Source organism: Buteo buteo, chromosome 10 (genome assembly GCF_964188355.1).
Source record: "Buteo buteo chromosome 10, bButBut1.hap1.1, whole genome shotgun sequence".
In the NCBI taxonomy this organism is placed as follows: domain Eukaryota; kingdom Metazoa; phylum Chordata; class Aves; order Accipitriformes; family Accipitridae; genus Buteo; species Buteo buteo.
The window spans coordinates 38,071,422-38,087,694 of record NC_134180.1 but is presented as its reverse complement, the minus strand read 5'-3'; the positions used below and the strand labels follow the sequence as shown (position 1 = coordinate 38,087,694).

Genomic DNA, 16,273 nt, shown 5'->3' with positions numbered 1-16,273 from the left:
ACTGAGAAGGACCTCAGCCTATAGGAAATAGGAATCAGTGCTGTTCATTCTTGTGCACAGCTGTAAAACCTGGAAACTTTACAGTTGTCATGTCAAGCTACTCAGACTCCATTTTTACTCTCTCTGTACACTTGCTGTATAGAGTGATGGGGTAAGATCTCAAACACTGAAGTATTAGAATACTGTCAAATACCCAGTCTTAAAACAATGTTCTTGCAAGCTCAGCTATGCTAGTTCAAATTTGAGAGCAGAGTGTCCACAGCTGTTTTGTGCCCAGTGCAAATATAGGCCAATAAAATATTACGAGGACGCATATGTAGCAAAAACCCAGCCTGGTGGCTTTAATTCCACAGCGTGGGAGACTGCAGCCAAAGACTGTCTGGTGCTGCAGGGATTAGGTACTGATAACATCAAAATCTGAGAGCAAAACCAGATTGCTGCTGCAGAGCACGGAGTGCCCCAGAGGGAATGGGTGTTCTGAGTCAAGGAAACGACATCTGCCATACCTGTGGCTGCTCTTACGCTAGAGCAGCTGGCCTAATTTCTTATTAGAAAGATCTGCAAAAGCTGAATGCTTTGAGTTAACAGATGTTGTAGTCAGGACTCAGAATGAGTATTTCAGATACTCATTCAGTAGTATAACTGCAGCCAGAATTTGGCCTCTTATTTCTAATAGCAGTTATCCATCAAACCGGCTATCCCAGTAGCTGGAGGCTAATGTTCTGTGGACAATTCAGCTAAGAGCCTGAGCAGTAAAACAGTTTAACAGCACTCATATTTGTATCGCTACTGTAGTTCTCAGAGTCAGCAACCTTCTGAAGAGAGCAAGAGGGCTCCCACATCCTGGGGGCAGTGCCAAGGCACAGCCTGAGCTGAAAAATGGCTTCCTAACACAGTTCAGCTTGCTAAAGCAGAGGAAATCTAGGGGACCAAAACCGAGCTAATAGTGGTAATTGGTACATTAATTGCTGGGAGGCGATGGAGAAGGAAGCAGGGCCTCCCACTTCTGGCGGTGGTAAGATGCTAAGTAGTCCTACATGTAATGGGAAGCTGCACCTCAGAGCTGCTCCTTAGATCAGGTGCTGTCTATACTTGATACAAGTCTTCAGGATTTTCTTCAAATTCCATGGCTACCAAATTGCAGAACACGTTGCCTTAGTCATATATACACATTTCTGACTTGATACATCCTTACATCTGAATCCTCTTATCCCATATGGAATTACGGAAGGACTCCAAAATTTGCTAGTAGAATGAACCAGCCTGTGCATCACAGCAGGATGTCGTCAAAGAAGGTGTTTAGTAGGTCACTTCTGCATATATGCTGCTATCACAGCAAATGCAGGCCAGGCGTGCTGTGCCAGCTGTGGCTCAATAGCTCACAGTCTGTAGAAGGTTCACTGAGCTGATATTGAACTTTCACGCATGTTCACTCTTTTAGCCTGTGTTGAACACTCCTGCTCTGTCTGGCAGAATTCCTGAAGCAGAAGATGCTCTGGGAAATATTCTTCCTTAGGGCAGACAGTATTTAGCTCTTAATTTTTTATGTAACCAGAAACCATATGTCTCAGTTTCTGTTTTACAATCATATCCTTGTCTTAGACCTAAATTTATCTATGTTCCACACCAGCCTCACTCACTGTTACTCACTATATCTAATTCCCTATTACTATGTGAAATGATTTCTGCTAGGAATGCTGAATTGTGCCACTGAAGCTATAGACAATGTTGCTTGTACTAGAGAAATGAATCCCAGATCGCTTTAAGTTTCCTGCACTACTATTTTGTGTCCTGTATATTGTAAGCAATCTGAAAGTAATGCTGGAAATTTAGAAGTATTTTATCCACTTAGCTTTCTTAATTGAATAAACACAACAGCAGTTATAGGTGGTGACAGCAATGAGTAGCTCAGCTTGAATTATTATTTTGTAAGTACTGACAGTGTCTTTAATTCAATATATCAGTGATAAACAGTGCCTGTTCTGAGGAGAAAGACAGCCTCACTTTATGATCCTGATACCAGATCTATGTGGGTAGATCTTTCTCTTGTACAGAATTGCAGTAAGGCTAGTAGAGACCTGCAGGGGCCAATCTGATTGGAGCCTGGATGTCTGGAAGATAGGTGGGCAGAGATTGACAGGCTGCAACACCCTGCCATTAATTTTGTAATAAGTTGAGCAAATGCAAGTGTCTGGCTTTTGTGCTAGGCCAAATCTCCCACCCCAGCTAGCATTTCCCAGTGCTCAGGTTTGGTGGGCCAGAGACACACGGGAGGCCTGCCCCAAGGCAGCCAGGCTGGCAGTTGTGAGCATCCCGCCAGCCCTCCGCATCCCAGCTCCATGGTAAAAAGTCAAATCCTCCACTACCAGTCTCACTTCAGTCTCTTGTTCTGAAACATTCCCAGGAGATCCCTGCCAAGCATCCAGCTCATGGCTGGAAATATCAACGTGCAGCAAAACCTACCCCTAAGCAAGAATTTCTCAAGTGTTTCTGAAGAGGCCTGACGGAACCAACAAGCACTCCCAGTCATCTCCCAGCTCTAGGTGACAGTTTGATACTTTCTTCTCATTATTTTTTTTTTAGTCCATTAGAGTTCTCATCCACCAATTGCTCTCTTGAATGTTTTTAATTAACAAAACTAAATTTTGGCTAATACTGGATTTTTTCAATCCAAGTAAACCAGCTTAAAATAAAAAATAAGCCGAGACTCTGGCAAGCATATTCAGGTCAGCCCTTCACTAGATAAATTGTGTAACTTTGGTAAGGCTAGTCTCAAAGACTGGATCACAGTGCATAATATATTAAAAAATATTGGGAGAATTCCAGCATCCAGTATTAAGTGGGTAGTTGTAATTCCTGCAGGATAAAGAATGATAAAGAAACAAAATGCTTTAATCCTCCACAAATTTGTCCAACATTTAATCTAGCTACTAACCATATGATTTTCCTTTCTCGAGCAGTCTTAATTTGTTCTTAATTCTACTAATTAGGACTATAAGGAGAAAATGGAATTCATCAGCAATTAAATTCATATTTCTTTGTAAAGCTGCAGCTTATACGTGACATTCATATTCAAAATTGCGCAGGATTCCTCGGTGTGGATCTATGTTTTTAGAACATTTCACGTTCACACAACAAGTCAGAGCACAATCATCATGCTAACACTGTGCACTCCTGTAGCACCTCTTGGTCATCTCAAATCACAAAACAAAGATGATTTAACGTTAATGAAGCCTTTAACAATCTGGAAGCAGAATTCCCTTATGAGGCATAAAAAGGCAGTAACCATCTTTTCTCTCCAGTGCTTCCCCCTCCTATAAACATCCTCTCCATCTTCCCAGGTCCAGCTCCATCCAGCTGTTCTTCAGTTAGTCCCCTGTGCCAGCCAAGCCCCCGGGGCTCAGACAGAAGGTTGTGTCTGCATCTGATAGGAAAGTGATGCATAGCTAGCTGTTGTCTGTGTCTTGCTTTGGCTACAGATTTGACATATGAACCAGAGAATTATCCTCTTTATGGACAATTTGCAGAGATAACCCGATGCTTCGTGCTGTCATTACCAGGGTGAAAGCTCTGTCGGTGACAGCACAGCACTCAGACATACAGCACTGCTTACTATGGTGTAGTGAGTGTTCATTGCTAACCACATCACTACACAGTGTCTTAAGCTAAATCATTCCGATTAAATGAAAGTGTGTAAAAAGGGACTGCATTAATTTAACTAAAGCCTGCTAACTTATGATAATTTCCTTGTATGGAAAGATGGACTAGATGACCTTTAAAGGTCCCTTCCAACCCAAACCATTCTATGATTCTATATGGCCAAAACAACTGTCCTCTGCTATCACGTCCCGGTAGCACACAACCATCATCATACCTGGGGCTCTTAAGCAGGATTGGTAGAATGGAAGGGGATGTTGCAGCACAGCTAGTGTATGCTGTTATCCCACAGGAATGCCAGGTAGCAAATCAGGCTACAAGGGGTAGGTAAACTGAACTGTCTTGCCTGCATTGCGGTGAGGAAAGGCCAGAACAGTTAAAGAAGAGTAACTAAAATGCTGCATATCAACCTCATATCTTGCCTGGTAGTAACTTGTCTGTGTAATACTAGTTTGCCCTAAAAACAACAGCCTCACCAAAATGACCAATGGTGCTTTTATGTGACTAGTCTGTTCTCACACAGCAGACCAACAAAACCCTCTCATTTTCAATCTTCTGTTTCAATCATTAGACAGTACTACTACCCTTTAATTAAAATTCTTCTCCCTCTGCTTTACCCTGAAAAGTATAATTAATTATCTCTTTGTAGCAATTGCTCTCAGTGCCTGATGCTACTGAAACAGATACTACCTCATAATTTTAAGTGTGACCATAATGTCACATTATGATCACTTAAAATAGCAATAAAATTGTTTGTTCTAAGCCAGTGCTGCACAGTGTGCTCTTGCTGCAACTCCATTAGCAGCAAGCATACGCTGCTGCTGCAAAGAGGAAAGCAGGTCTGGAAAATGTCTTAGTTCAGTATGCATTTAACTCTTCATATATATAGCAATTCTCTTTGGAATGAGAATGGGCTTTTCACATATGCTTAGGTGTTGTCCTGTCTTGAAGCTTGAGCTGGACTTTGAATGAAATCTTTTGGTTAGAGAATTCAGGAGTTTCTCCTTGCATAAATTTATGTATATGAAACCATGTAACTGGGTCATAGGCTGTCACTGTCTTCTGCCTCTAGGTTCAGAAGTTTTGGGCTCAAAATAAACCAGTTCTGAAAATGATCCTATTAGAATCATCACACAAATCTTGATTCCCAAATGCTGCATAGAAATATATGACCTTTTAGCTTTTTTGCCTATGCTATGATTCCTTTTTGAAGCCTGTAGAGGGTGTGCTCTCCATTTCAAATTAGGATTGAATGTCTTTCTGCAAAGTAGTAATCTAGCTCAAACAGAAGTTATAAATTAGCTCCAGATATTATTGGGTGAAATGTTATGAACTGAGGTACACAGAAAGTCAGAAAAGATTATAACAAGAGTAACTTTTGGAATTAAAAATCTGTTGGTCTTGCTGCAAATCTCACAGTGTATGGTAATTGTCTTCCTCCATAGCTCAGCCATGAGCAAAGAGGAAGCTGTTGGCCTGGCTTCAGTCTCTTTGTTCTGAAGCCTCAGAAATATATTAAAATAAAATTTAGCAGAGACTGTGCAGCTCTAATTTCAATTCTTTCAATCAGGAATAAGATCCTCTTTTTGAAAAGCACACTGTTCTTGACCAAACCACTGTAAAGTCTACATCACTTGTAATTTTAGTGATGAAAGTGTATCAGGAGGTACTACAGTTTATGAGTCATCTCACAGGAATACTTAGAAGTCCCAAAGTAGATTACAGGGGTCTCAGGAATACATGCCTGAACACTGACTCTGTCTTGAACAGCTCATTGTCTAAGTAGGGAAGACAAAATATGGAATAAAAGAATATTATTCTCCTCAGTTAACAGATGGGGAAGGGAATGATAGCAATTATGTTGCCCCAGTTACAATATGGAGACTGTGGCAGAGCCAGTAACTGAAACTAGAGCTCCTGGGTCCCACTCCAGGTATTTAGAAGCAAGTCCCAAAACTTTAATTCTGAGGAACTGTCTCTCTGTTGAGCCTTGCTCAGTCAGGTAAAGCTGTATGGCATGAGTGGGAGAGAGTGGCAGTCTTCTGCACCCGTCCAGCCCTTGCTCTCTAGGAGGGTAAATAACTGATTTATTGTGGGAGACTCAAGACACAGTAAACAGAAGTTGTTTTCATCTCCATAGAAATTATTCTTTTATTTGTTCATTTTTAGGAACATGTTTCCAGCCAATCTTGTTGAGGCCACATTCAAGCAGGTAAGTGGCTATATTCCTTTTACCACTGATGAGAGACATGAGCCAGCATCACATAAAACATGTATCTTCGTAAAACAGAGTCCAGATACAGACGTTGCATATTACTTCAGATACTGCTAGTACCTTCAGCATTTAGGAATTAATGAGTCCCTTTCCATTAGCGTCAGCAGCCTTGGTATCTGAAGGCAAAATAAACAAGCATACAATGCAGAGTGTGACTAGAGAATAGACATGCACACCTACATCAGCTCCACCTCCACCTGAGGGCAGATCTGTGAGGACCTTGAGAAGGGTTCTGTAGGGAAGCAGAACAATTTATGCCAGTATGCCTAGAGCATGGTTTGTCTTAACATGGGACTGCAGTCACAGAGTTGCTGGAATCTCTTTAACAGTGCACAGTAATACCATGCAAAGGAATAATGATGATAATGACCTTAAAGTTCTTTTCCAACCTAAATGATTCTATGATTCTCTTTGGTCAACAGCCGGCTGAATATGAGCCAGCAGTGTGCCCAGGTGGCCAAGAAGGCCAACAGCATCCTGGCCTGTATCAGAAAGTGTGGCCAGTGGGAGCAGGGAAGGGATCGTCCCCCTGTACTTGGCATTGGTGGGGCTGCACCTCGAGCACTATATTCAGTTTTGGGCCCCTCACTACAGGAAAGACACTGAGGTGCTGGAGTGTGTCCAAAGAAGGGCAGCAAAGCTGATGAAGGGCCTGGACCACGAGTCTTATGAGGAGTGGCTGAGGGAACTGGGGTTGTTTAGTCTGGAGAAAAGGAGGCTCAGGGTAGGCCTTATCGCTCTCTACAATTACCTGAAAAGTCAGTCTCTTCTCCTAGGTAACAAGTGATAGGACAAGAGGAAACGGCCTCAAGTTGCAGCAGGGGTGGCTTAGACTGGATATTACGAAAAATTTCTTCACCAAAAGGGTTGTTAAGCATTGGAACAGGCTGCCCAGGGAAGTGGTTGACTCACCATCCCTGGAGGTACTTAAAAGATGTGTAGATGTGGAGCTTAGGGACTTGGGTTAGTGGTGGACTTAGCAGTGTTAAGTTAATGGTTGGACTCAGTGATCTTCAAGGTCTTTTCCAACCTAAATGATTCTATGAACAGAATACCATGCCCAATTAAAGCAACAAAATAATGTATTTAGGAAGTATCTAATTACTCAGATTGGAATTTGGCCAGAAAACCTCATCTAAAAGTTCTGAGTGAGCAAGAGGCATGACTTTATTTATTTCACCTGGGGGAATATTTAATGGGAACCTTACCTCTGGTAAGGCAAAGAGAAGGGCACTCAGAACATCTGGGGAGTAATTCCTCATTATGTCTTACAGGAAAGTAGCTTTATCAGGAGATGGTGTGTTTGCTGCACAAGGGTTTGATTATATATATATATATATATATTTGGGGGCTGGACTAGATGACTTTTAAAGGTCCCTTCTAATCCAAACTATTCTATGATTCTATACAAAACTCTGATTTTGTTATGCTTTTCCAGAAAAACAACTGTTCTTACAGATTTAGCAGCACTGGGACAGGAGCTGTCATTCTTTTCATGCTTATCCCTTGAACATGCAGCATTGTTGAAACAGAGCAGTCAGGAGGTCTCATTAAACTATTAATTCCTGCTGCGATATTATAATAGAAACTATTTTGTTTTCTTTCAGTATCGCACCAAGAGTATTCCCATCATTAAATCTAACAAAGCATCATCTGAAAGCACCACTCGTCGCATTATAATATATGGAGTCCAGGATGAGAATGGATCCAATGTCCAGAATTTTGCCTTGGATATCACTCCCCCCCCAGAAGTGATTTACAAATCAGAACCAGGCACTAGTGATGGCATGAATGTGCTAGGGATTGTGATATTCTCTGCCACAATGGGTAGGTTTCAGACATGTTTGGTTTGTAATAATCCAAGTATCCATTTAAAAGAAAAAGATGGGGGTTGGGTTGTTTGGTTTCTTGATTCACCCTTTTTAACTGCTTCTATCTAAACTTTGTGGGGAAAAAGGCAAAACTGTTACAGAGCTGTTCTCCCAACCTTTCAAATATAAGTCTTCAAAATCCTTGATGAGTTTTGTTCCATGCAGTTCTGTTTTCTGTGCATATACTTATATTCTTTTTATTTTAATTTTATTCTGGATTATTTGAGCTTTTATTTATGAACCATTTTTTCCTGACTGTAAGAAACACTAACACAGTATGCTCAGAGGAGGTAGGAATTACTATACCAGGTCAGACCCATGGCCCCTCTGCCAATATTCTGTTTCACTCTGTGGCCAGCAGCAGAAGTCCCAGAGAAAGTTTCAAGAAATTCTGAAATAAACAAGTCTGTAGCAGACTTTCTTTCCAAAGCCCAAGAAGTTAGTACATTTCTAATGCCCAGAGCATGTGACTGAGACACCCCCCACTCTCATGGCTGGACATTTCACCCCTGCAGCTGGTAGTCCAAGAAAAACCTGCTCCCAGACCAACTCCTTGGCTAAAGTTCCCCCTACCAGGCAGAAAATTAATTTAGCCCTGGAACCTGCCCTGTCTGTTGTTCTTACCCATTCTTAGTCATATTTTACCACATTATTAGTGTAGAATATAACTGTCACTTATCTATGTCAGAACCCAACTCAGGTAATGAGCCTCAGTGATATCTTGAATGAGAGAGCTATGAAGGTATATTGTTTTGTCAGTTTTAAATCTGTGGATCTTCTCTTTGATTAAAACATTTTTATTTTATTTTTGCCATCATGCAATGCTGATACTTATATATCATCTAGTAGCTTATCACAGTGGACTCTAAGAGCTTCTGTCTGGCTGATTTATTCAGTTTAACTTAACTTGCTGGAGGAACTCAATGGTGCTATGTGTGTTATGTTTGTGGATTTGGAAGAGGGAATTTAAACAAACATGCTCTAGTTAATCATAAAGTTATGATCATTTTTACAAGAAAATGCTGATCAAATTTTCCTTATCTAAATTTATTCTTGGAAGTTAATCTGGTCAGCAAAGGTAGTTCCATGAAACATCTTTGACTGTATTTATTATATTATGGTTCATACCAGCACAAGGGGTCAAAAATCAAGCCTGGAATTAGCAGATTTGTCTCTCTTTTTTAGTTTCTCCAGTGGGTGGTATTCCATATGCAACACTGCTGGAAACTGGCTGTCCCACAATTTGTAGTATTTTATAGTCAATTCCCAAAGTACAATGGCACAGCAAACACTATTCCAGTCAAAAAGTATTGGATATGAATGAATTAATTACATGTGCTTATTACGATCAAGGGCAATTTTATACTTCTGAGCACAGAGGATCATTCATTGTCTTCCCAGAACTGAATGTATTACTTTTACCATGCCCCTAAGTCTTGCTGGCCAGGGGCTCAAGAGTTGGAAGCTGAGAGCTGGTTTCTTCCTGGCTGACGTACAGAAAATATACTACTGGTATTGCCACCTACAGCGTAGTAGTACTGGCTGCTGGGTCACCTGTGAACAGTATCAGCCATTAACAAACCTGAGACAATAAACCCTAAAAACTTGTCATCTACCAGTGACTATTTCAGATTCTCATTTCGAACAAAGGATGCAGCCAAGCATTTATCACTGTCTTCAGCTTTCTGCACACCCACCCCCCACCCCACCCCAAGAATGGAAGCAATGAAACAGAAGACATGTGGCTTCAATCTCTACAAAAGAAGAGCATCCTTCCAAAGTTTTTACTTATTGCAAAAAAATGTATACAGGCCTTGGTGCTTTGTAACAGTTTTGCTCACTTTGGCTGAGTCTTATTTGCACAAAGGTCTTTTTACACCACTTTGGCATAGTGTGCCAAAACCAGCATTAGGGTGGGTATGAGCTCTTATTACAGCTTCTTTAAGGTCCTTGAACAGCATAAGAATAGCATAAAGGGACAAGAATTTAGACTTGAACTACCTCTCTTTTCCTGAAGCAGGAGGTGAATTGCCTAGTAATCTCAGTCCAGGAATAAATCCTGTGCATGAATGACTGGACTTCTTTGCCAGGCATGCATTAAAATGGGCAACATTTGACAGGCAGAGTGTGAGGTGAAGACACATGAAAAACCTCGATGCTGGGCTCAGCTGTGACTAGCTATGCTAGCTCTTCTCACACAGTGTGCATGAATTTCTGTTTGAGATTATGACAGTGGCTAAGCATTGAGACATCTGATCTTTCTTTTTCTTGGAGGAGCACACATTATTTATTCATTACAAGGAAAATGTTTGCACTGAAATGGAACTTGGTACATCAGGGCTGCAGACAGAAGGCCCCAGTCCTGCTTGCTCCCCTGTCTGTCCCCACCAATAGCCACATGCTTAGGTAGGACAGTGTTTTAAAGAGCAAATTTCAGTTATTCCTGTAAAATGAAAAAGAAGGCATTTCTTCTTTTTGGCATTATACAGAATTAGAAGCCAAGAGTCTTGGTAAAACTGCCACCGACCAGGCTAGAAGAGCTGAACTATATTTAATGTCCTATTACCAAAGATAAGCAACATGCTTAATAAAAGAGTGTTGTTTTCTGACCTAAAAGTTATAGCTTAGATGAATATTAACAGGCTTACAAACCCACATCTTGACAAACCCGTGCACTGTTATTGTGAAATCCCTGGATAAAACAGCTGAAAGCCTCCCTCCCTGCCTCAGGAGGGGATTGCCCTGGAAGCAGTGCTGCCTGAGACCTGGCTCGCAAGTGCAGATGTGGGCTCCAAAGGACAGAGCCCGGGCTTCTGCTCAAAGCAAGGACACTGCATATCCAGAGCAAGTGGCAGCATGCACCCCACTCATAGCCCCCTGCTTCCTCATTAAACTCCATTCAAAGGCACTCTCACTCTCACTTTTGAAGTGCTTTCTTGAGTAATTAGCTCAATCACTTATAATTCTTTCAGGGAGTGATGGCAGAAAATTAATATAATAGGAAAATTATGTCTATTTAGATGCATTATTGGAAACTAAAACTGTCTGGAGAATATATGGTTAGATGACACATCCCAGAGCTGTATTCTTTTCCTTTCTGAGTGGTGGATGCACGTAAATGGGTTTGCTTTCTTCTTTGCTGGTTAGTCTGTACAGTCTAATTTGGCTTTTTTTCACATGAATTTGCATTTCTTTATCTCCTCCAAGCTTGCAAAGCCTGACTGATTATGAAGGTTGGTTGTTATTATGTAGACAGATAACTACTAAAAATAAGATGGAAACCCCCTTACTAACTCCCCGTTACCAGAACAAACCTCAAATACTGGCTTTGCTCTGGGACTGTCTCACGGATGCTGCCCAGTTGTACGCAGTGCACTGCGGTAAGGCAAACCACAGGCAGAGACAGTTTCTTTCACTAGAAAAATGTTTTTCAGTTTGTCTTCCATGGATCCCTCTGAGCAGGTAAATCCTTCTCAGGGCTCTATGAAACATACTTAAGGAAACGTGCTTGCTACCAGGGGGGGCTAAATCTATAACACAAAAGTACTTCCACAGGGAAACTTTCAGGGAACTGCATATGAAAAACCACCCAGCTAGGGCAGAGCGCCCTGTAAGGAGCCAAAGCACAAGGCTGTGGCCTGGCTCCCCCACACTCTCCTGTTTGTGTAAGGTGAGATTTTCAGATACCATGTCTCTTTATACAACAAGAAGATCTATATGCATCCAGTCGTCTCCCACTTAGTTCACTCTGAATTACAGCAGGGAGGGAAAGCACTGGGGCTTTGCATGAAGGCACCTGAGAAATTGAACCTGAATGCCTTTGGTTGCAGGTATAATGTTGGGAAGAATGGGGAACAGTGGCGTTCCTTTGGTCAGCTTTTGCCAGTGTTTAAACGAATCGGTCATGAAGATCGTGGCAGTTGCTGTTTGGTAAGTAACTGTTTTAGTAAGAAAATCAGTATTTTTTTAAAAGAGTAAGAAAATTTCAACAGAAGAGGATGCACAGAAACCTCATCAACTTATTTCCAGGGAAATAAATGAGGATGAATGATCCTTAGCTTTGCAGGGCCTCAGCGTCTGGAGGAAGATACATACACACACACACATCCCATCCCTGGCTTGTACTGTCATTTTGACAGAGGCACTCTATGTTATTACTCCCAAATAATGAAACATGGTATAGCTGGGTGTGTGTGTGCTTTATATACTAAGGGCACTGCCAATCCTTGGGCAAGCTGAGAGGGATTAAATACATCCAGCCCACAGAAGGAAAAAGCATGACAAGGTGCTCAATCTGGTACTCTCATCCCTTACAGCACTACTCCACTAGAAATACTGGTCTGGCTTCAGCTGGCTCAGGAGAGGGCTGGGCTCTTGTGCTGACATGACTGTACTGTTGTTAGCGTGGTTGCTGCCAGCTTGGCTATCTCTGCACTGAACAGCACAGTGGAGATGATACACCCACAGTGCTTGGCACACGGGACATCTCCAGTCAGCAGAATATTGCTCAATGAACTCTCCTAGGCTATGTAACTTAGGAAAAGCCTTCAAAGCAATCTTAAATTACACTGAGAGCCCGCTAGACCTGCCAACCTACCTGCCCCAAAGATCAGAGGAACAGTAGGTGACTGCCCAGAACAAAAACTATCAGTTTAGCATCTTCCCCATTCTTCAGAAGGTCCCCCAGAGTGGCTCAGCCCAATGTGGGGGGATACCACTGCCAGCACTCAGCCTTTGTTTCCAGCTACCTGGTCCAGTCTGACTGAGCTGAGTCAGGGAATGATCACTTAGTTAGCTGGGTCCAAGGGCTTAGTAATTTCTGGAAGGATGAGGAGGAAGTCGCAAGTCTCTGGAGATGGCACAGCTGCAAGTGGAAGATGGCTGGATGCCCCCAGATTTTTTAAATTTTTTTTTAAATCTTAAGCTCTTTCAGCACCCATGGCTTTGTGTCTAGTCAAGCACAGAAGCACAACAGTTTTGAAAAAGCACCTATCCTACATCCAGTCCAGAGAGGGTTCAGAAACTAACTATTCTTCTGCCTATCTATCTGCCCCAAATCAAACTCCCAGGCAGTCCAAGAGCGTGTCTAATGCATGTTGGTGTTTCTGCTATGTCTTCCAAAGGCAACATAAACATTTACTTAACAGCTTCCAACTAAAATCCATGAACAGTTACATGAGCACAAACACATGAGCAGAGCTTAGGATTCATTCCACCTCTCTCCAGTAAATGACCTGCCGTAAGCTAAAAAGTCAGAGCTGCCTTCTGAACCAAACCATTTTAAAGTCATTCCTGACCAGCACCATAACCTCAGCTGTGCTGAGGAGTACCCCACATAAAAGATTGCTTAGCCCAGTGCTTTGGGCACACTCCTCAAGTGTGAGAGAGAGGGGCTTAGTCTGATAAAACAACAGAACCCAGCTGTGTAGCTTCCAGACAGGCTGCTGTTACTGCACTGGTACTGGAAGGATTTCCCAGCTCATACTGTTTGATGGAAGTGAGCTATCTCCTAATAATGACTGTCTTTCTTTTTGCTCAGGTATTTTCCATTTGGAATTGTGTTCCTAATTGCTGGTAAAATCTTGGAAATGGATGACCCTTCAGCTATTGGGAAGAAACTGGGTTTCTATGCCATTACAGTGGTTTGCGGCCTGGTGGTGCATGGTCTGTTTATTCTGCCAATGATGTACTTCTTTATCACCAAGAAGAATCCTATTGTCTTCATCAGAGGGATTCTTCAAGCCTTGCTCATTGCTCTGGCCACATCTTCCAGGTATTACACAGTTTCTAGACAGATGCAACAAAATACTTGCTAGATCCTTACTCCAGCTTTCTCTGGGGAAGAGCACACTATAGCTGTACTGGAGCAGATATATTTAGATCTGAACAATGGCCTGTGTCAAATTCACTGGTATATTTGTAAAAGATGTGTCTCTCAACATTTGGAAGTTATGTGTGGGAGCCATTTGACAATAATGTTCGTCACATTGTTTTCCCTCAGTTTAAAAAATATTGGACAAAAATATTTTTTCTTAGAGGACTAGAAAGGAAATAAGGGTATTTTTCCATAAAAACAAACATTGTGCTTCTACAAAGTTAATATTTATAGGGGATGCACAGTTTGTCCAGACTTCATTTTTGGTATTAGTGGAGAACCTCCTAGTTCAGTCATATGGAAACATTTTACCATTTCTACTCATCTTAGTCTTTGTTTCTTGGTACATTAAGAAGAGACTGTGGTTGCAAGCTATTGTCCAGCACTGGGAAAATATTTAGCTGTTCTGCTCAAGGAATAATATTTTTTGCATCCTGTTTAGGGAGGAAGTACAATGTGTTTTAACCATAGCTGAACAAAGGTACAGTGAAAATGGGAAACAGCTTGTGAACTGGTTATGAAAGTTACTCCCAACACAGATAAACTGGTGCATAAGAAGTGCTTGAAAGGACTGGAATTGACTTGCGTGGAGTGGAGACAAGAATGATGACTAAAATAACATTTCCATGTAGCCAATATCATGACAGCACAGTTTCATGGCATCTGTGGCTGGAGGCTTGTTACTGTGAAGTAACAAGAGCAGCTATACCTACCACTTTTTACGCAGTAATAAAAGCCACAGTACAAGTGCAAAGTGCCAGGTAAATAGGTCTCTTTAGCACATCTTACATATTTATTATTTCTACTGTCAGCTGTAAAGGAAGAGGGCTAAAGAAAGGAAAGGATACCTTTCTTTTATCTCATTTTTGCATTTGGATTTTTAAAGGTATTATTGTTATTTTACAGAGAGACTGGAAAATACTAAATTCTTATCCAGATTTTGAAATTATGACAGCTAGGGACAAATACCTAATTTCGTCTACCTAATTTAGACTTCAAATTAGTAATTAGTACAAAATTTGGCACATCTATTTATAAAAAAAAAATGAAAAATTAAAGATTTTATTAACCTCAAAATATTTATTCTAATTAACAATAATGATTCAGGAGTACTTAATCTAATTATACTCAAATACTGATTCCTTCTTCCGTCTAACAATAAGTTATATAATAAGTTCATCTCTGGTGACTAATACAACCTTTCAGGCAATAGCCTTGTACCAGCTTCTTATCCCTTGTGCCTCTAATCTTACTTTTCTCCATAACTTCCCAAGCTCCTTGAGGAAGAATTCATGTAAACTCTCCCAAAATGGAGTGACCCACTTAAAAATAAAGTGCATTTGTAATTGGTGGGATTACAGAAGGAAAAGGCAGGAATGACATACAGATAAAAAGCTCTGGGAAAGCAGTCAAATATCAATTTAAATAACTTCTTTTTAATAGCCTAATAAGTGCCATTATGTAACCAGCACGTATGGTTTTGCATAGGGCATCATCACTGATAAATAATTATGTGAGTTTTGCAGAAATCTGGAACTTGTCCAAGAATTATCAAGTAAATAAATACGTGGAGAAGTAACAATGTGACTTCCCTGAACTCAGATTAGTTGATGTCATTCATTTTTGAATGAATAATGAATAATCTGCAAAACTTATTTTTGTTACAAAACATTACTTTGCAATGTGGTAATTACTGTCAATGCTAAAGGAGAAATAATCTCTATTTTACTAAAGGGACAATGAAAAGGTGAAAACTTAAGTTGTACTAGACATATGCCAGACCTGGGAAAAGAGCCTAAAACTTTTATCCCCAGCTCATTGGCCTGGTTAGGCTCATCGTAGTTTTAGTGAGGTCTGACAAGGTAATTTGGGGCAAGAATGTCAAATGCAGATGGCTGTTTCTCTCATGAATATATGTACAGTGGTTAGGGCAGGACTAAGCAGAGCAGAAGGAATGTATAGGAATTTAAAAAAAAGGAGAGGCAGGAACGATTATTTCAGTACCGTTGGAAGGTGTTGGCTTTCCACTATGTTTCATTTTACAAGGTGTTTTCATATATAACAGTTTGCTCCAAAATGACTTATAAAGAGCAACATACTGTGAAATACAAAATCAAGAAAAAATTATGTGCTGGGTGATGTTTTAAACTCTAATTAGGCTTAAATAATTAAGGCTGGCTTTTTTATTAGAACATAAAAAATTTGTAGCTTGAGATGTCATCACATCCCCAGATTCAAGTAAGATGCTAATTTTGCACTCAAAGATGTTAGTGTTGGAAAAGGCTCATCAGGTTCACATTTGACACACTTGACTATCTGCCCTGCTGCTCTAAGAATTCTGTTTCTGAAGAACTCTATTGCTGACAACTCAGGTTTTTTAATCTGTGCCATTCCACTCATTCTCTTTTTCTAGAAAAAGATAATTTTTCTTTAAAATCTAATCTGACTTTTTTTCTTTTTAGGAAAAATAAAGAGATTTTGTTCCTTATTTGACCTTTAGAATCTATAGAAGAATTTGTCCTTTTCTTTAATTTCTGTTAATAAGCAACAAAAATAATCAACTTTTTCACCAGTATAGATCCCTTTATCAAGGGA

General features: G+C 40.7%; 1 protein-coding gene across 1 annotated transcript in view; it reads left to right on the top strand.

The window, feature by feature from the left end:
• Positions 1-16,273, top strand: part of SLC1A7 (solute carrier family 1 member 7) — a 65,370-nt gene that overhangs the window by 24,846 nt on the left and 24,251 nt on the right. The window contains exons 4-7 of the mRNA XM_075037132.1: positions 5,827-5,869; positions 7,540-7,759; positions 11,634-11,733; positions 13,343-13,576. Coding sequence (XP_074893233.1) covers positions 5,827-5,869; positions 7,540-7,759; positions 11,634-11,733; positions 13,343-13,576 — 597 coding nt within the window. The remainder of the gene's footprint in view (positions 1-5,826; positions 5,870-7,539; positions 7,760-11,633; positions 11,734-13,342; positions 13,577-16,273) is intronic.